At 38.7% G+C, this 21,906-nt stretch overlaps 1 protein-coding gene across 8 annotated transcripts in view; it reads left to right on the top strand.

Annotated features, from left to right (window-relative positions):
• The window catches only part of RGS7 (regulator of G protein signaling 7), a 442,164-nt gene that overhangs the window by 267,121 nt on the left and 153,137 nt on the right, over positions 1 to 21,906 (top strand). For all 8 annotated transcript variants that reach the window (XM_043511436.1, XM_038397461.2, XM_043511440.1 and 5 more), the window contains one exon: positions 20,173 to 20,223. In XM_043511436.1, coding sequence (XP_043367371.1) covers positions 20,173 to 20,223 — 51 coding nt within the window. The remainder of the gene's footprint in view (positions 1 to 20,172; positions 20,224 to 21,906) is intronic.

Genomic DNA, 21,906 nt, shown 5'->3' with positions numbered 1-21,906 from the left:
TGTTTTTCACAAAGGGTGCCCAGTGGTCAAGGGGGCACCATGCGGCAGTGCAGAGCTGCATGCTGCTGGTGTAGTGTCAGAAATTGTTCCCTGGGGAGAACTGCATAGGTGGGGGGGAGGGGCATCCAGATTTCTCCCTGCTTCCTCTCAGTGGAGGAACATGGGTGAGGGAGCAGTGACAAACAGCTACTGCTCCATGATCCCCTAGGGGACTGTGGTTGGGGGAATGAGGAGCAACACCAAACACTCCCTGCATACAGGCCACTTTTCCCACCTGGGCTGGGCTGGGTTGTGAAGTGAGCATCAGGAGCTGCTGCTCTCCTGCCCTCCCGTTATGCAGCCTAGGTGGGAAAGTGACCTGGATGCAGGGAGCCCTGACGTTGCTCCGCACTGCCCCCTTCACAGCACCCTAGAGGTGTGTGAGGAGGAGCAGTGTTCCGAAGGGGAGCAGCAATGTCAGCTGCTCCGTGCATCCCGGTCAGTTTCCCCATATGGATGCAGGAGTTGGGGGCGCAGCAGGGAGATGCACAGGTTGGGGTGAAGAGGGAATGGGAGCCCACAGGCCAGAGGCCATGGGGGGCACCCATGGACACAAGTGATAATGGGGGGGCGCCACACCCACTGGGGCCAGGGGAACCAAAATACAAGTTTGCCCAGGGCACTATTTTCCCTAAGGCTGGCCCTGATGCTTAGATTGCTGTTTCTGCTGAATATGTTCTTTTGGTTATTGTGGAGGGTGGGAAATGAGATGCTACTCACCCGTGATTCTGTTCTGCCTCCTCTGCACAGGCAGATCAAGTGCAAGGTCTTAGGCCACCCTGTCCCCCTCTACTGCATAGCATGGAGGGATTGACACCACAAAAGGGAAAGGTATCCCTTAATCTGTGTGAACTCATTTCCACGAGTAATGGGAAAAGGACCTGGTGGAGGACAGCTGCTGTACACAATTCTTGCTCTTGCAGAATGTCGACCAGTAAGAGTCATAGCTTTGAGTGCGGTACAGGGCAGCACGGTCTACAGTCATGTGCTCTGTAGATCCCTTTTAGGAGAGTACCCCTTTCAGAGAGTACTAGTGTAGAAGCCAGCAGCACTTCTGATGTGAGGAATCAGGGAATGGGCATCTAGAAGCCGAGGGATCTCTTTGTTCTAGTCCCCGAGAGGCTGAGTATCAGTAAAAAATTATGTTGATGGAGTAGCTGTGATGCAAAACGGGGGCTTATGATTTATGTCAATTGATACAGAATTAGTATTACAAAAAGGAGAATTGATTAAGGGCATGCAAATCTGTGAGCTTCCCACCATAAATCAGTCTAACCCAATGTTGAGTTGAGATCTGCAGTGGGAAGTAGTCTTCTAGCTGGACCATTAGCTCTAAGGTAAAAAGTGACCCGTATTCCTCTTCTTTCCCGGGTCACATCCTTTTCCAATCACCCTATTACCTTCCGTCTCCTATTTGTGAGAGCGGAGTACCAGTCTTCTCCTGCCCTTCCCACTTTGTAAAAAAAGTAAGAACACACTCCAAAAAACCATTATACAGTTAGCCCTCATATTTCCTTAAATGACTGAGAAGTCTGTTTTTTCTGGCTGTTGTACCAACACAGGAGAAACCTCTTAGCTGCTTCAGGTATGTTGCAGTAAGTAACTGACTGAATTTGTGGGGAAACAGCGGCCAACAGCAGCTTTGCCACAAAATGCTCAAAGGAATTAAATGATACATGGAAAGGCAGGTTAACAAATATACAGCAAATGAGATTTTGTGCACAAAAACTGATGGCTTTTACAACATAATATTTGTTCTCTCACTGACACTGCAAATACCAAAGGTACTATAAGTAATAGTCATTCACATCAGTGCTTTCTCCTAGACAACACTATGCACTTAATATGTTCCCTTCTACATTGTTTTAAAAAAGGTGCTTTATAATGGTGCCATGCAGTGAACCGGAGTTTACAGTCCTCATAAAAAGCTTGTGAACACATGAGTCTAAGCCATAAAATCCCCATTCTGCAGTTACACTGAGACAATCATCATCATTTACTCCTCCAAATGAAATAAAACATAGACTGTAGAATGAAATAACACAAAGAATAGGGTCCAGACTCCCACATATGCAATATTATTGATTACACCACTACCTACAAATCAATATGTTCAAAGTGCTGTTGTCCACTCTATCAACCCTGAACACCCTGAGCATGAGGTAGGGAATTATTATCCTTCTTTTACAGATGAAGAAACTGAGACAGAATGGCTGTGACTTGCATGCAGTCACACGATAGGTAGTGGCAGAGCTTTGTCTTGTCCTCGTAGTTACTATCATGCCTTCTGTTTTCTTCTTCAGAAAGTAGCAGAAAATAGCGTCCTTTTACTTTCTCTTCTCTCATATCCTCTACTGTGGGTTGGCACACATACAGTGCTTAAAATGTCACAGTGGCTCTGCCATTCCCAAAACACAAATAATGTTTCACAATCACTCGGACCTTACACAAGACCTAAGCCAAAGTTCCGCTGCAGTCCATAGAAGGTCTCTCATTGATTTTAATGGATTTTGGTTCAGGGCCATAGTGAGCAGGTTGATAGGGGTGGAGGAAGGAAGGGGTTTGCTGTAAAGACACATTTTAGGTTCCATGAGGGCACAAAAGAGACTTTCCTAGTATGGATCTATTCCAATAGTTCTATGGTCACAATAAGACAGTTCTGCTGGTGGCAGGCTCTGACTACTTGCAGCAGAGTAACAGAATGCTTTTGCATTTCCAAATGCCTGGTAAAATCAGTCTGCTTTCGCATTTAAAAAGAAGTAATTAAGTCATGAAACCACTTCTAGTTACACTGAAATTAGTTTTCCCACAAATGCCTGGATGAACAAATATTCACTTGTATGAATGTTCATGAAATTGAGTATAAAAGGGGAATGAATTTGGTCAGTTGAAATTTGAGTTTCATTTTTTGCCAAAATATTTGCCTAGAATTTTTCCCACTATTTATCTAACTTTACCATCATTTGTGAGAGATTAGTTGATATGATGATTTGCAGGACGACACCTAGTATAAATATGTACCCCTGCATAATATGTAAGTATATATTTTAGATTTCTTTTTTTAGACAAATACAGTATTTAGAGTGGATGGGTATTGTGCAAATATAATGAGGTTTATTTTAAATCAAAGCAGCTGTTGACTGAAAATTAAAATGCTAATTCACATCTATTTTAATTTCTGATCAATCTCCATTGACAGTTAAATCATGCTAGAGACTCTCAATTGTCAGCATCACTTACATTTCAATGAGTCGTTGGGAATTATCCTTTAGAGCTAATTGATTTTTGCTTGTGTTGTGACAATGTGCTTAGCATGCAAATAAAAAAGAGCTGCCAGGAAAAAAGCCATTTGATTTTTATTCCTCTTTGGAAACCTGATAGTTTCTGCATTAGCTAATATCATGGCACACTTAGACTTTCTACTGAAATTTTAAATAAATAAATTCATAATCTCAGGGCACAGATGAAAGACAGAAAATGAGATTACAAATTTGGTTGATAAAGGTAATATTTTTGATGCAATATACTTAGACTTCTGTAAGGCATTTGACACGGTACTGCACAACAGTTTGATTAAAAAACTAAAACAATATAAAATTAACATGGCACACATCAATGGATTAAAAACGGACTAACTGATTGGTTTTAAAATGCAACTGTAAATGGGAAATCATGATTGAGTGGGTCTCTTTCCAGTGGGGTCATCCCATGGATCGATCCTTGGCTCCATACTATTTAACATCTTTATAAATGACTTGTAAGAAAACATAAAATCATCACTGATTAAATTTGCAGATGACATAAAAATTGGGGGAGTGCTAAATTATGAAGAGAGGTCATTGATACAGAGTGATCTGGATTGCTTGGGAAATGGATGAAAAGCAAACAATATGCATTTTAATATGGATTAATGTAAATGTATCCGGGAACAAAGAATGTAGGCCATACTTACTGCATGGGGGACTCTATTCTGGGAAGCAGTAACTCTGAAAAATATTTGGGGGTTGTGGTGGATAATCAGGTGAACATGAGCTCCTGCTGTGACACTGTGGCCAAAAAAAAGCTAATGTGATCGTTGTATACATAAATGGGGGAATCTCGAGTAGGCATAGAGAGATTATTTTACTATTATATTTGGCAGTCATGTGATCACTGAGATGATTAAAGGGTTATTTGATCACACTTTATAAGTACCAACCTAGGGAACAAATATTTAACAATGGACTCTTCAATTTAGCAGAGAAAGGTGTAACAAGATCCAATGACTGGGAGTTGAAACAAGACAAAATGAGACTGTACCTAAAGTGTACATTTTTTAACAGTGAGAGTAATAACCGTTGGAACAGTTTACCAAGGGATATGGAGGATTCATATCAAGCCTGAAGGTTTTCCTAAAAGCTCTGCTCTAAGAATTATTTTGGGGATGTCCCATGGCCTGTGCTATTCAGGAGGTCAGACAAGATGATCACAATGGGCACTTCTGGCCTTTGAATCTATGAATCTTGGGTCAGCATGAGACAAATGGCATTTCAGTGGAAATTGTGTCTGAATAAGGACTGCAGGATTTTCCCCTATGAGCGTAAATTGTTTGGCAAGAACTACATTGCTGTATTACTTCCTTCCATTGCCATTGTTGTGGGGCTGTCTTTGGGTGTCAGTGGAGTAAGAAACTGGTGAACAGAGTACAAAGGAAAAATATCATATTTCATAGACAGGTGGCAATGAAAATATGATGAAGGAAAAAAAATACAGAACCAACTAAAACAATAGAGTGAAATTAATTATTAGACAAAACATTTTTGTTGAAGAGAACGGCTTTTGTTTTTCCAGAGCACTTCCAAACTGCTGATTTTTTTTTTAAGAAAGAAAGTACTTTACTGTTTATCACAGCAGAGTGAACAGTCTCAAGCAGCTGTTACTGTGTTATGAAGGAGGTTATTAAAGTGCACATCGCAGACTGTTGTTGATGCATGTAAGATATAGAGCTTGTTTGGCTTAGAAGTGAGATCTAACTGGGGGAAAACTAAGTGGTGAAAAGCTGAGAGGTGTGATGACAACGCTAACAAGGGCTATTAAAGTGTCCTCAGCCTATGCCTCTGCTGCTAGGCTTTGGTTCGTGCAGCTTGCCTTGCACTTAGCTAGAACATGACTAACGGCCTTCTACCAGAAGCAAAGTGCATTCACACACATTCTTAAAATGTAACTATTTTCAATGTATTGAACTGTGAAATCTGACACATTAAGAGTTGTCCTGATTGGTAATAAAACACAGTAAATTGTGATGGCAGGTGGTCTTGGGGTTGAGGGCACAGGGGTGGGAGTGTGGACATCTATTCTATTCCTGCTTCTGCCAAAAAGTCACTGTAAAATCTTGGGGGAAGCCTGTTTACAATGAGACTTCCTTTAACCACTCACCTTGCAAGATATTTCCCCAATCCCTCCAACCCCATTGTCCTACCACTAATACCAGCTCAGGAGAGTGATAGGAGAATTCTGGAGTCTTGCAGAGCAATTTCCCACTAGAGGAAAAACCCATGGCATGGAGTCTGGGTGTATTCCAAGTGTAACGTGCTTTATTTAAACACATACACCAGTCCTGCGTGAAAGGCAGTCACAAACAGCACACAGGCAATCCCTTCTTACAGAAATTTCAGCCTACGCTCCAATGCCTGATTCCAAGGAAGCATATTTGTCCAAAGAATTGCATCAAAATAAAGAGCAGAGATTTTTGTTATCTGCCATAGCTTCTTTCCAAGGAATTCTGCATAACAAAACAACAAAACAGCATTTCATCCAAGACTATAAAAATGTGCTTGCATACTAAGGAAAAGAACTTGTGAGACTATGTATAACAGTGCCATCTGGTGACTCCTGCCGTAACAGTAAACACCAAGTATTTTAAATCTGTCTTATGGAACCCTGTATTATGAAAGTGCTTTCCAGGAAAATCAGATGTACATAATGAAGTCTCTAATAGACTTCCAAATCTTCTCTGCTCTTTGTTTTCCCCAAATGTTAGGGCGTTCTGCTTGGAGTGTGTACATAGAATTTTTAAAAATACATAACCTTTCTAGTTATAGAGGGGGACACTGTTCTTGTGATGTGCCCTAAAGATGGTCCTAGTATGGTTTAGTCTAATATTCTCTGGAACTTCATTCCCCAAATGAGCCCTTCAGATGGGAATGTTTTGTCCCAACCTATCATGTGTTTTGTCTTAGGCTTTGTGGTAGAGTCGGGCAAAATATTTTCAGTGATTAGTTCATTCACCAAAAAAGAGGCAGTTTCAGTTGACCCAAATAAATATGCAAATTTACTGAATAGTTTTGACTGAACTGAAAAAATGGAACTGTTTTGGTAATGTCAAAATGAAATGTTCCCTTTTGACCTGACTCGAACCCTGTGACTTCTTAAGTCTACAAAAATTTTGATTTCTGTTCCATGTGAAATGAACTTCTTCTTCTTCTTCTTCTTCTTCTTCTTATTATTGTTATTATTGTTATTACTATTATTATTATTATTCAGAATTTCCTGTGACCTGAATGAAGACATGCTAAGCTCATGACAGCCTGTCTAACTGATATGGATTCGCTCATTTCTGCACAAGCTATAACATTTACATTACTTCCATCATCAGTTCCAGGTACAGTTAATTATCTCCTTGGAACTGCTGTGGCCAGACTTAGCTGGAAGAAGCAGCAAATTTTCCTAGCTAGTTGAATGTAGAGTAGAGATTTCTTTCAGCACCCATGCTATCTGAGCACTGAAGTATAGTGGTGAGTCAAACGAGACCCCAAGATTTCACAACAACTTAAAGAATGGTGTAAAGGCTCTTTCAATAGAAGGGGGACATCAGTGGCCATGTTCAAATGTTCAAAACATTTATCTTTTTCAAGCAGCATCACTTTGGTCTTGTCCTGGTTGAGTTTGAGCCAGCTGGTTGAGTTTGACTCAGGTGCTAATTTATTTTAGACATTTTGACATCTGTGGGGCGATAGTGGTTGCTTCCATGGAAAATTATATACTGCTGGACATCAGTAGCTTGCTGTTGGCAACACAGCCTTGCAACCTATCACAGTGATCTTATATAGATAATGAAAAGGAGCAGGGAGAGGATAGATTTTGAGAGACTCTACAGGTGAAGGCTTTTTTGGGAGAAGAGGCAGCTGCCAATCACCACTTTCTAGCTTCCATTAGAGAAGAATTGGAGCCATTATAGTGCTGGGATATCCATGCCAGTGGGCTAGCAGTACCACTGTACTATATTGTATTGAAGGCTGAAGAGTGGCCTAATAAAATGGGCTTTTATTTATGGCCTCTGTCCATTAACATGAAGGGGTTGTCTTCTAGTGGTGATAAGATAGTCTCTGTGCTATGCCCCACTCTGAAGCTTGATTATGGAGCACTGAGCATGTCATCAAAGTTCACACTACTGGAGCTTGGTTGTCACTATGTTCTGAATGATTTTGTGTAGGCATGGGAGGTTTGAGAGATTTTCCACATCAGATATTAGCTCTTAGACAATCAGGTATTGCAAATTCACTTCTCTGAAGGAGGTGTTGATAACTTCCATTATCAGTGAACACACTTGTTCTTCATTGGGTTGCTCTATTCAGGAGGCATATGGATCATTTGTGCAGTCCTGGCTTGAATTTTTTACAATCTAGGATAAGGGGCCCAAACAGAGAATAGATGGTGATTCACGTCAGGTTTTCAGCCACAGCAAATTCCTCTTCTGTTTTGTTGACCTGTAGCTCTTTGCAGAGTAGCTTATGTTTTCTTAGAATTACCAGGTATAACAATATTTGTGTTTGCTTCTGAACAGTCATATACACTAAAACCTTTAACCTATTGGTTTGCAGTTTTCTTATCTTTGCGGAGCAGAGGTAAATATGTTACATTTCAGAGAGGAGACAGAGCTCTGAAGTTCAGACCTACATCTGGATCTGAACTTCCGCTAGGTCCAAGTGGATTCAGTCCAGTGTTTTGGTTCCTTTCCGTCTCTGATTGTGACAGGTTAAAATGTTGCCAAGTTCATATTTCTACTGCAAAATCAATCAGTGAAAAACTACATCATTTAGAATAAGAGACATAAGTACGTGTGAACTTTTTCAGATGCAAATTCCATTCATCAAACTGATTTGATTAATGATGTTCCTTTGTAAAGGTTAATCTATTAAAGCAGAAAGGTTAATAGGTTAAATATGTGAAGTCAATCAGCAACCTATCAAATTAGCACAAATTCATTGCTGGTGTAATTCCATAGAAGTCAATAGCACTATATTAAGTCCATGGGTTTATGCTAGGTAGGAATTTGGCCTGATACGATGAATGGATGGAAAAAGAAGAGGGGAATTTGTCCACCTTAAATAATGAACTGGGGCATTTAAAGGAACTTTCAATTCAGCTTCTAGCAAGTTGAGTTAAAGAGCAGTCTTGCTACCTGTGTAGCCTTATTGAGTACTGCAGCCACACTGAAAGGGGAGGTAGCAGTTTCTCATTGAAGTGTCACCACTAATTCTCCCCTCAATGTTGGGGCTTCAAAGAGAAATTCCTGCTTCCCTTGAAAGTCAGCTGTGGTCTGCGAAGCAGCTGTAGCGATTCCTTTTTCCTAGAACTATTAAAGACTGATGTTTCCTAGAACATTAAAGCTCTCCAATTCAGTCTTAATAAGCTAGAAACCTTTAAAGGCAGGTACTTGTGATTGGAGGAGAGTTGGTAAATGAATGTACTGTGAAGAGAGAAGGTAGTATTTTAAACTCTTTCCCTTATGAGTCCAGCTGAATATTAGGCAGCAGTCAGTGGCCAATTCAAACTTGTTTTCTGTTATTAAAAAGTCCATTGTGAGTTATCTAGTATTTCCAGGTTTCAGAGTAGCATTTGTGTTAATCTGTATCCACAAAAAGAAAAGGAGTACTTGTGGCACCTTAGAGACTAACAAATTTATTTGAGCATAAGCTTTCATGACCTACAGCTCAAAGTGTAACTCACGAAAGCTTATGTTCAAATAAATTTGTTAGTCTCTAAGGTTCCACAAGTACTCTTAGTATTTCCAGTTTCCAATAGAAAGTAATAGGTAAGTGGCAATAGGGCCACAGACTTCTGGTGAAGTGACATCAGACCTGACACATGGACAAAGGGGTCTGAATAGTCCAGAAAATGTGAAGAAACAAGTTAGGATTCTTTAAAAAAGAAATAGTCAAAATAGTAGAGAGGAGGTGTTTACAACTACTTCTTACCTGTTGCCTCTTAAGCTATGACTACACTGCACACTAAGCCCAGGCTCTGACTCAGGTTTGAGCCCAAACCCCCTTTCCTTCCACACACAAATCAGTCTGACTCAGGTCAGCAATTGCTCAGGACCCAGGTCCTAGGAACATGCTGGATGGCTGGGTCAGAGCCCAAGTTCTGCTGTGACTCAGTTCCAAGCCATATCAGTTTGCAGTGTGGATGCAATTGAAGCCGCAGACCAAAGTCAGAAGGTGTGCATACTGCAGTATGGACACGTTATCGTGACCCTAAGACCCAAGTCCAGCAATTTGAAACCCACCTTTATAATGCAGTGTGGATGCTCAACCATGGCTTTGGAAACACAGAGTCCACAGTCCTGGATCCCATAGACCTGGGTTGACAATGCTTCAGCCAGTCATGAACCAGGATTTTCTTGTATGTATCAATATTTTGTAACATATTTTCATGATATACAACCCTCATCATATTTTCATGATATACAAAGTAATACTGCTGAAGGAATCAGTAAAACACAGCAAGCACAGAGGGCAGTATGTGAAAAATACTCTTACTGTTGGTAATGTTGTGTACAATTAAAAAAAAAAGCTGAGTTATTTTGCAGTGTAAAGTTTGTCAAAGCATATTCCGCATGATGAATTGTTCTGCAGGGTGTTTGCTGCACTAAGCAGCAGTGTGGTGAAATGCTGAAGGTGACGTAGCGTATATAGATGCGACACAGGACACTCTTGAGTGGTCTGTCACTGCTATTCTTCAAGCAAGCACCATAGTGCCCATCAGTCTAGTTGTCAAGAGAAGGGACAGAGCCTTAATGAGAATGTCATGGCTATACAGAGCCCTGATTACAGCCAAAACATCCATTTCCTAGCAAGAGGCGGTGTAGCCTGCTGGAGAGGGTACTAGACTGGGACTGAAAAGGCTTCTGTTCTATTCTGGGTTCTACCATTGGCTGACCAAGTCACTCTATGTGCCTCAGTTTCTCCATCTAGAAAATGGGGATGATACTTATCTCCTTTGCAAAGTGCTTTGAGATCTACAATGAAAAGTGATAAGAGTTAGGAATTAGTAGTTATAGAATAGTTTGAGGGTTTTTTAAACCAGATCTTGGCTCCTATGAAATAATATCAGTCAACTTCACTCCATGGTTAGACAATTTGTAGTTCTGATAGCAAATTAGCAGAAAGTTAATAAAATGTATTTTCTCAAAACTCGATTATTTTTAAGCTATTGTGTGTTTCTGACATTGCAACTGTGCCTTAGTGGGTCACAACTGACAATGCCAAATTCAGGATGAACTGCTGAGAAATAGGGCAAATACAACCTAAAACTGGTGGTTATTCTTTTATAAGATATACCAAACCAGCCACAAAAGTAAACTCCTTTTCCACCACACTGGCTAACAAGAAAACATAAAGGCAGTTTCCTCAGGCATTCCAGTTCTTATATCACCACCAAAAACACTGGGTTCAGAGATGAGTGGTTCTTTACAACCAGTCTCATCAAAAAAGAGGTTCTTCTGATAACAAAGAACCAGCCACACACCCAGGTCAATATATAACTTAGATCTTACCCCAAAATCACGTTACAGCCAATTCTTATTAACTAAAATCTAAAGGCTTGTTTATCTACATAAAGAAAGGTGAGAGTTAAAATTGGTTAAAGGAATCAATTACATACAGTAATGGCAAAGTTCGTGGTTCAGGCTTGTAACAGTGATGGAATAAGAAGTCTGGTGGCACCTTAAAGACTAACCGATTTATTTGGGCATAAGCTTTCATGGGTAAAAAACCACTTCTTCAGATGCAACCTGAAGAAGTGGTTTTTTACCCATGAAAGCTTATGCCCAAATAAATCGGTTAGTCTTTAAGGTGCCACCAGAGTCCTTGTTGTTTCTGTGGATACAGACTAACACAGCTACCCTCTGATACTTGACACCAGTGATGGAATAAACTGCTGGCTTAAGTTAAGTCTCTGGAGTACATCCACAGCTTGGATGAGTCATTCAGTGCTTTGTTCAGAGCTTCAGTTTGTAGCAAGGTTCCTCCAGAGGTCAGAAGCAAGACTGAAGACAAAATGGAGAAGATACAGCTGCCTTTTATAGTCTTTTGCATTGTGGCCTGTGCTTCCTTTGTTGCAAACACAAGCTTCGCAGCACATGGTTTGGAAGCTTTAGAGTTCTGTCCATAGGCATGTCCCTGCATGACTTGCTGAGTCATAAGGTGTATCTGCCTTTTCTCAATCGGTCAGTTGTATAGCTGATGGTCCTTAATGGTCCATCAATCAGGCTAGGCAATGCTGATGCCAAACTGCCTGGGGGTGTCACCCAGAAACATAGCACAAGTTAGAAATACAGACATACATACATAACTATAACTCATAATATAAAGGTGATACAAACATAAACAAGATTATCATATCTGGAAAATCATAACATTTTTGCAGATATCTTGCATGGCATATCTGGCTGGGACTGGTGTCCCAGTGGGGGATAGCTATAGTCACTCAATTAGAGAGAACTGCAAAGAATGGGGCAGACAATCCCCATAAAGGTGGTGGATATTCCAATACTTATAACTTCACATACAAACTGATACGTGCATACAGATAGCATAATCATAACCAGAAAAACATAACCTTTTCATAAACACCTCACTCGACAACCTTTGTAAAATATTTGCTGCAAATATATAACAGTGGTTGCAACAATGATCTATATGGTCATATTTTAATCAGATAACATCACAGACATGTTCTAAAATGCTGAGACATTCTGGGAAGTTCCAGAATTGGTAAGGCATTTAGGATGTTGGTTTGTTTCCAGGTACTCTTCCACAAACACTGCCCTGAAGTTTTTCCTGTTATTAATCCCATTACAGCTTTGCATAAAAAGAAGTGGGTTTACAATCCCTGTAGAGGCTTGCTCACAACTTAAAATGCAATTAACACCTTTTTAGCTGTGTTTTATACAGGTTAGTCTAAAATACGTTTTCTGCATGCATACATATATATTTCTGAAGTTGCTACAATCCTTTCCATTGGTGTCACGGCTGTCTCTGAAGAGTTCATCCAGAAATCAAACTTTTCCTTGATCAAGAGATTTTCCTTACAATTTGCGACAACTGAAGTGATTGATATCTGCAGGTCCCTTGAAGCCACGACTGACCACATGTTTGAATTTCTGTGTGTGTGTTGTTTTACAGAAAATAACACAAACTGTATGAATGTGTTCATTTGATTGTGGATATTGGGGGTGTGTGTGTGTGCCAGTTCATTGAATTAAAAAAAGATTAGATATCTTTCTACAAATAACTAAAAAAGGCCTTTACACCTAAGAGTGTGAGCAAGAACTTATTTATGGTACAATATTTCCTTCCCTTAGCCAGGCCTTGACATTTTAAAGAATCTTAATATGTATTCTCAAAAGCTTCAAGAGTAAAACCTTTCTTCTAAAGTTCTCTGCTTGCGTAGGTTGCTTTGTCTTGTCTAGCCACATGTGCTGTAAATTTATAGTATTGCAGGTGAGTTTTCTCTTGGGCTTTTAAAATTCGGTATAGCAATTTACCTGCACCACCATCCCCACCTACCAAGATTTAAAGTCCAGCTTGCTAGTTCTTTCAAGGAAAAATAATTGTTATAGTTTTATTACAGGAATTTTCTTACATTCTTCATTGTAGGTGGGTATTAAATCAGCTACAAAAATGTGCTTGTATTTGTGAAATTGCAAGCATTTTCCTTCCTCTCTTGTAGCTTTAAACTACTTGAGTATTGCACTGACAATCTGTCTCTTTCTCTCTCTCAATTCTAGCTTGGCCCCTGTTCTTAAAGAATTACAATTCCTATTTCCAAATTATATTTGCTTTCTAGTAAAAATGGTAGTTTATATTTTTAATATACGCAATATGTGATAACAGGTTACAAAGTTGTTATTTTTAACAACTTACTGTCCTTTTGAGTTTCCATACTTTGGGATATTTTAGTCCCCTTCCTCAACACATTTTAAAAGATAAAACCAAAACCATTTAATATTTCCTTAATAATGCTCTTTGTAAATATTTTTGTCTTTTAAAGTCTAGATTTCCTCATAATTTTTAGTTTGGGGTTGTCTTACTTATTAGCCAATGGCTCAAGACTCTATCATTGATATGGCCCCATTGCTGTAACACCTGAGTGCCTTATAATCTTTAATATATTTATCCTTATAACACCCCTATGAGATGGGGAAGTACTATCATCCCCATTTTACATAGGGGGAACCAGGGCACAGAAAGACTGAGGGTATGTCTACACTGCAATAAAATACTCGTGGCACCAGGTTTGGAGCCTGAGTCAGTTGCGAGGCTTTAAATAGTAGTGTAGATGTTGGGTTTCTGTCTGGACCCCATGTTCTGAAACCCAGCGAGGGGGGAGCATCTCAGACACTTGGCTCCAGTCCAAGTGGGAACATCTGCACTCCTACTTCTAGCTGTGCAAGCCCAAGCTCTGAGACTTGATGCTGTGGGATTGTCTTTGCAGTGTAGATGTGACTTGACCAAGATCACTGAAACATGTGACAGAGAAGAAAATTACACTTAGCTCTACCAAGTCCTAGGCTTAACTCTAACTACAGGAATATCCTCCCTATCATCGTTTTTTTGTCCATATATCAAATCCTACTGGCTTTTCTTTGAGTTGGATTTCCAGCTGATAATGGAGGTGAAAAGGTGAGACAGAAGGGCAAAAAGAAAGAATAAACTTGTTATTTAAAGAATTCTTGTGTTGGAACAATTGAACCTGTGAACTTTGATCCTGACTCTTGAAGGGTGTGCTCTGTGTATGTTTCTGGTGGTATAGGAACATCTGAATTAATATGTTTACGAGCAACCACATTTCAATTTACTACCATACAAAAGAAGAGTCTCTCTTTTCCTTGCAAAGCATCCAGCTGTTTTATTACCTTGTTCTCTTTGTGACCCCCCTAAATGAATAAGAACTGATAGTGATATTCTCAATATTTTAGAAACACATTTGCATAAGTAATGAAGCAGCTCAGAAAGGGCAGAGAAGTCATAGGCAACTGACTCAATTAAGATCATTCTGTTGATTAGATATTTTAAAAATTGCTTACAAACTGCACAACAAGCTGTTTAAGACTAGACTTCCTTTAGTGCTCTTTTCAATAACAAAATTGCTCACAAGGTGTGGTAACCCTGAATGAAGAATTGATAACTTCCAATTTTGTAATTTGTTTGCAGTTTTAATTGAATAACCTGAGGAAAACACATACTTTGTTACAGGGAGTACAAATCAATATGATTCATACTAGAAAATGCTTTTGTATATTTTTTTTCTTTTGGCCTGAACTTGAGGTGCTGAATGCATGTAATTCGAATCAATGGGGCATAGGAATTTGAGAACAGATTTAAACCATGCTGTTTTTCTCAGGCACTCGGATACCATGGAGATGGTTGTGGTATAAGAACATGAATAGAATGGGACTAGTGGGCATTTGGCATCGTTCAGAATCAGGCTCAGATCTGACCACACTTGAACTTGGGGAGTGCCTCCCTCCAGATCCAATTCTGAACGACATAGCTCTGACTCATCACTGTTGTCTCTTTTAACTATTTAAATAGCATGATAAATGTAAACAGCGCTATATGAAACATATAGAAAGATGGGAGCACTGATCCATAAAGCTCCCTTACAAATATGATGTAAGCAGCTTAGCTGTGAGCAGATATGGAGGTAAGGCTGTCACTGGAGGTATATTTCATGAAAGAAGAAGGGTAGAAAGAGGGATCTGAACAGCGAAAAAAGAAGTGCTTAATTTATGGGAATAAGAAGGCTCTCCTAGTGCCTAGTCTAAGAGAAGGTTTGAAGGGATCAGAGGTTTGGAACTCCACAATCTAAAGCTCATATTGTTTGACTACTTTTGCCCTTCCTCTTGAATTTTTCCATGGGACGGAAGTACTTAAGTTATTATGTTGTTCCTTACCTACTGCTATTTATTTTGCTAGCCAATTGGTAGCAAGACATCTCTGGGCTTAGAATTACCTCACAGAAGTCAATGGGATTTAAAAATGTTTGTCTAAATAATTTGGTCCTCATGGTAGCCAAAGAATTTGGATCAAATTCTTCCCTCATTTATTTGTCTGCAACCCTGTTGACTTCACTGCAATCCAATGGGTATAAATTAAGTCACACTGTGTATTTAAAATGTTCTCTCCATCTGTATGTCTGCCTGTCTGCCTGCCTAACAATTTTTAAACTGTAGGAGTATCTGCCTGATATATATTTCTGGCCAGCTTCTGTTCTCAGTAATAGGTAAATCACTAATATAAATGAGAGCAAGAAGTTGGCCACTGAAGTCTAATAGCAATCAAAATGCACAGTTTAACTAAGAAGTTTGCTCTGCAAAAGGGACAATTGTGGGACCTGTGTAATTTGGAAATGATGCATTCTAAGAAGATTGCATTCCTATGTAATCATTTAGTGCTGCGCATATGCACATTAAATGTGATTACATAGTATATATAATTGTTACCAACTAGGCTTGGAAAATACATGTTAAGCTTAGTGAATAAATGTGGTAAAATAGAAACAGCTTAATGATAATAATTATCTACAATAAAAGCACTAAGAAGATACCTTTGGTTTGTTTGTACTATTCTTATTTATATAAAAGAAAGAGAAATTATAGTTAGAACAACTCTGTTTAAATCTATCATATCCATATATCCCAAACCGGAGTATATTGACCAAATATGTAAACAGCGTCATGAAGTTATGACGGCTTTGTACACCATAATATATTGTGTGAGACCATGTTTTATGTAATGAATAAAGCAGAAGTCTGGAAGTTCTCGTTCCAGTTCCACCGCCCACTTCCTCTGTGACCTTGGACAGGGCCTTTAACCTCTCGCCCTCGCTTTACCCATATGTAGAATGGGTTTGCTCATCATATCAATGTCACAAGGCTTTAGAAGTTTGTTTAATGTTTGTAAAGTTCTTTGAAATCTTTGTATAAGGTGCTACAGAGAACACCTTGCAATTGTATTTTAATTGTTTCATAAGGTAGTTCAGATAGAATAATCATCCTAACCTTTAACTTCCCTTGAACCAAACTTTTTTGAATTTCAAAGAGGCATTAATGCTTATGGTTTGACTCAACTAATATTCTTTTTGGATTACATCTGAATAGAGTCTACAGAGATGCAATAGACTGTTAATCAGTATCTCTTCTGCAGACCTCCACCATGAACTTCCCACTTTATGTAGACCATCAGCATGGTGATAATAAATCATAGTGATGGAGGATAGTCACTGGGATCCTTTTACTGAAGCTGAAATACTAAAAAAACCACAAGTTTGCAGTGTTGCTCTTTAAACATCACCGTTTACTTAGGAGAAGTATAAAAGAAGCTCCTTTATCATACTGCTATTTTAAAAAAAGATAACACTTGGTAGCAGGTACAGCACTTCATGACTGGTTTCAGAGTAGCAGCCGTGTTAGTCTGTATTCGCAAAAAGAAAAGCAGTACTTGTGGCACCTTAGAGACTAACAAATTTATTAGAGCCTAAGCTTTCGTGAACTACAGCTCACTTCATCGATGCATCCGATGAAGTGAGCTGTAGCTCACGAAAGCTTATGCTCTAATAAATTTGTTAGTCTCTAAGGTGCCACAAGTACTGCTTTTCACTTCATGACTGTATGTCTGGAGGAAATAGTTCTGCGGGAGATTTCACTGGTAGTTAAGAGCAAGATGGAACCTTGAAAAAGTTGAAAGATTCAATGTTTTCTAAAAGTAATCTGATCACTTCTTGGCTACAAATGAGATTCAGCCCATTAAGAGATGGATGGTACCCATCCCCGTCTCTCTCCCTTTATGCTGTACTGGTGTATTACTGGTACCAAATAACTTTCTTCTGGTTTTTGTCCTTAAAATGATAAAGGGGACCCCCAGCATTTCAATATTTTGGAATATAATTCATATGTTCAGACTTTGGGAAGTTTGCCAACATCAAACCTCTGCATCTTTTAAGTATCATAAATCCTGATTCTTCATTCTCTCCTAATGTAAATTCAGTGCAACACTGAGTTTAGTAAAATAAATCTGGTCTGAAACCAAATGAAGCAAAAGGAAAATCTGGATCCTTGAATCCCAAACAGAACCAATTTCAGAAATACCAGACAGTGATTTATCTTCTCCCAATTCCTTGTTTGAAAAAATAAAATAGCTTCTTATAAACATCCCCTTAGTCGCCAATACAAAATACACAGCTATTCACACGTGTCTCCAAAGCCATTAACCTATCTGTTCTTTGTACGGAAAAGGAACAACAAAACAAAAATGGAAATAAGATCCCTTTAGAATCTTTACGGGTCATCTTGAATCTCCTAAAACAAAGTCAAAATACCAGCTATTTATTTCAATTAAGGAATAAGTAGTGCATTGACCTTTAATAATTGAGAGTGATCTGATCTTAATTAAAAACCTACTTGGTCTGTTGGACCTGCAAGGCTTGATAGCATAGAGGTAAAACCACCTGCACTTGCACTACCTACCAGTGTAGACCCTATGTAGTAAAACGGGTAACATTTTTAAAGTGTAGATGAGCCTTTGTAGCTCCAGAGACGTTTTCGACCGATCAAAAAGAAAAATATGTCAAAGCATGCAGAACTGTTGTTTCCTAGATGTTTTTGGATGTTTTATGTAAATCAACAGTGATCAAATGTGCACAAAAGGGGATGAAAATATAGGTATAGTGAGGTAAAATGCAAAGTAAAGGGGGGATGCTAGAGGAGGAACCGCAGGTAATAAAGGGAAGATTGATAGTAATTGTCAATTCTCCTGTCAAGGGAGAGGAAATGAACAACATAGGCAGATAATGTGAATATGTGACCATAGGACTGAACCTCTCACATGAAAGAGAATTTAATTTCCTCTTGTCTATTTAATATTGTCCTGATATTGCTTTCCGGTGTAATCAAACTCTGTAGTAGTTGCTTAAAGGAAAGTGTGGAATCTGTATTGGGATGCTAGTAGTCAATGTCTAGGTCCATGGGAGGATTTTGACCTTAAGAAATGGTCCAAATCATGATAAAGGCTTAGAACTGCTGTAGTCTACTACCAATTAACATTAATAAATGCTTGGGAGAGTGGCTCTTGGGGAGTTGGTGGGGCATAGGATTTTTTCTGCAGATTTATTCCTGAATCTTTAGCTAGATTATGTGGGTAATGCCAGAAGGAACCTGTACTAACTCCTACTATTGTTTTCCTACTGTCCTTTCCCCACTCAATATTACTTTAATTTATCTAATGTTTGTGTAAATCTGGAGTCTTACATCTGCCTCCTGCCCTTAACTCAAGAATTTAAAAAGAATAATGTTAGTTCTGCTGTGAAGTGGGTGGCTCCTTTGCAAGATGCTTTGATAAGGACACAGTAATTTATTATGTGTCTTCCCACTATACCTTATGTATCTCCACTTGATTGAAACAGTAACATGAGCAACCTTCATGGAATAGACAGGAAATGCACATAAGTGTGTTGCTGTTTTTAAAAGATTTTCTTCTTAAAATTGATATTTGCTATTTAAAATATTTTTATTTGTCAGTATCCTTTTTGCTTTCCAGAGAATCACCCCGTCCCTTGTTTAAACTAAACAGTTAACTATGTTTATAATGGGCCAATTCCCACTGGGTGGCTTACAGTGTGACAGACAAGCCTGGGAATAGTTCAGGTAATGCTGTGTGTAGAAGGCTCTACCAAGCATAGCACGCTGAAGGAATGAAGATGCAAGGCCAAGAGCATGAGAAGAGAGGGAAGGAAAAAGGGGGATATGAGTAGGGAAATATGAAAGCAGAGATGTAGGTTGGGTACATTTATGGACAGAAACATAAATTTGGAAAAGGAAGCAACCAAAGGGATAGAAAGATTGGAATGGTGGGAAAGAAAGAGGACTCGAGCAATTCCAGTCTGAAGAGGTGAAGGTTACCCTTGGCATGGTAAGAAATGATGAAGAATTATGCTGCAAAGCGGGGATAATGAGAAAAAAGGTGTGCCTGGATAATATAAAATAAGAAGTGACAGGATTTTAAACAACTAGATATGGGAAAAAATAGGTGAAGAGGGATCAGGAGGAAATAAATATATTTTTAAAGATAGCTTGAGATATTGCTGGGATGTTGGTCAGAATTTGAGTTGCTGGTGGGACATGATAGGACCAACAATATATGAGTCTGTGAGGGAAACAGAGAGAGAGTTGGGAGTGTCAGAATAGAAGTGGTGGTTAAAGATAGAGGACCAGAAGAGGTCCCCTACAGAAATCATGGAGAGATTAAATGAGAGGTTCCTGGATGGAGCTGCTATTAGCACATATTAAATCAAAGAGTTAGATTTTCAGTACCATCTTTAAACAGAGATTTTGGAAATTGGTAAAAAAAAGTATACAGACTTGAGCTGTTCCATAGATATGAGTGTGTATATATATACAATTACAATGTGTGCTGCATTAAGCCTTTTTAAGTCTTGTTTGATAAAGGGTTTTGTTTGTTTTTACACATCAATACAAGAATATAATACAATGTTTGCTTGTTTGTCCCTGAAAATTTACAATAATTATTCTTTTTAAAATATAGATTACTGTCAGATAAGTAACATGCTTCTTGCAGGATGAAATTGTGCATCAGTATTTCTGCTTTGGAAAAAAAATAGTTTGCATAATGTGTCTCTTTTGTTGAAATTGTGGGGTGTTCTATAAAAATAAAATGGTTCAGTTGATTCTGGAGAAACTCAACATTAGTTCCTTTTTACATGTTACTTGGAATTTATGGTATCAGGGAGGTATGACTGAAGAATATAGAAAGGGCAAGCTTACTAAAATAAAAATATTTTTTTTTCTCCTAGGTTCAGACATTGTTCAGTGGTTAACGAAGAATTTAGCTATAGAAGATCCAGGTAAATTTTTTTTTCTCTATTAAAAAGTTCTGCTTGGTGGGTCTGTTAAGTTCTACGGTCTTGTTCTGTTCTCTGGTCCTGTAGGGATGCCAGCTAGTAATTGGACAGAATTTGATCCAGGGATTCTTGGGGGTTCAATTTTACTAGCAAAGTGTACAGCATTCAAGCCTGCAGACCTTCCTTAAGAGCCATTACCGGGGATGCAACACTTTATTAGTTTCAGAGCAGCAGCTGTGTTAGTCTGTACCCACAAAAAGAACAGGAGGACTTGTGTCACCTTAGAGACTAACACATTTATTTGAGCATAAGCTTTCGTGAGCTACAGCTCACTTCATCGGATGCAACACTTTATTAGTGTAACTTCTGGAAAATCAGTTTAGTTTAATGGTAAAGAATAGGAATGACTATTGCTTTAACTGGGGAAATACTCGTATCAATTCAGTTTCATGAGTACATATTCACCCAACCCCATATTAAATGGCATCTAGCCAGTTATTAAATAAATTAAATTAAAAAATTCTCATCTATTTCATACTGAAGTAATCAGTAGACTCAAAATTACATTTGTTTGGTGTTTATTCAGTCTTTTTTATTATTATTGCACTCTTATCCAGTGCAGTATTGTATTTTCAGTCTCCAGATATTTTTATGGATCTCTTAAGTGGAAAGACTGAACAGAAAGGTACAATCCATGCAGCTCACCAAATGCAGTGAGGAGAGATGATCCAGTTTTTATGGTGCTTAGATTGGGACTTGGGAGATCCAGGTTCAATTCTTTGCTCCGTCCGTGACTTCGGGCAAATCCCTTAGTCCCTATGTTCCCTATCTGGTACTTCCCTATTCAGAGGGGTTTTGTGAGGATAAATTCTAGTGCTGATCGGAAATTTTCTGGGTAAATGTTTTTACAGCAGGAAATTAGTCAAAAGAAAAACATTTAATGCATTTTGACAAAATTGCATAAAGGGGATTGGGTGGGGAACCAGAATGGTGCATGCTGATAAGGTTTCATTTCAAACTTTTCAGAATGGAACATTTCAATTTTTCCATTTTGAAATGAAATTTTGTTTCAATGTTTAAATGTTTGTATTATATAACATTGTTAAAAACTCAAAGTCAGAATGAAACATTTTGATTTTATTGAAACAAAATATTTTGATCGACCTGAAACATTTTCCCTCCAGAAATTGGTTTAAGAGGAAATTTTAAAAATATTTTGGCTTTGTTCCATTTTAGAATGACATTCTCCTCCCCCTCCCCCCCCCTGCACCCGCCCAACCATGGAATTTCCCATGAGGTAAAATCCAGTTCCTCCCCAGCTCCAATCGGTATATGAAAAATTGTCAGGCACTCAGATACTATGGCAATGGAGTCCATGTAAAGTACCTAAGATAGATACTTTAAAGGAACCAACTGTGAATCTACCAGAACTGTCTCAACAAAGAGGATGGTTACTAATCACTTCCAGGTTACTAATCATTTCCAGGTTAACATAACTTTACCCATTCCAGCAACCAGCTAACACTGACAATATAAAGTGTGCTCACATGCCTAATTCTGTTGATCATGCTCAGTGCAGATAGTAAAATGTGAGCTCTTGAGACTTGACTTTGAGCTACTGTTACTTCTGTTCTCTTTGCCTTGTTTGTCAGATACAAAAATGTTCACCAGCCCATTTGTATTATG

This window comes from Dermochelys coriacea, chromosome 3, assembly GCF_009764565.3.
Source record: "Dermochelys coriacea isolate rDerCor1 chromosome 3, rDerCor1.pri.v4, whole genome shotgun sequence".
Classification (NCBI taxonomy): Eukaryota; Metazoa; Chordata; order Testudines; family Dermochelyidae; genus Dermochelys; species Dermochelys coriacea.
The sequence above is the reverse complement of the archived record's forward strand: the minus strand, read 5'-3'. Positions and strand labels throughout refer to the sequence as shown.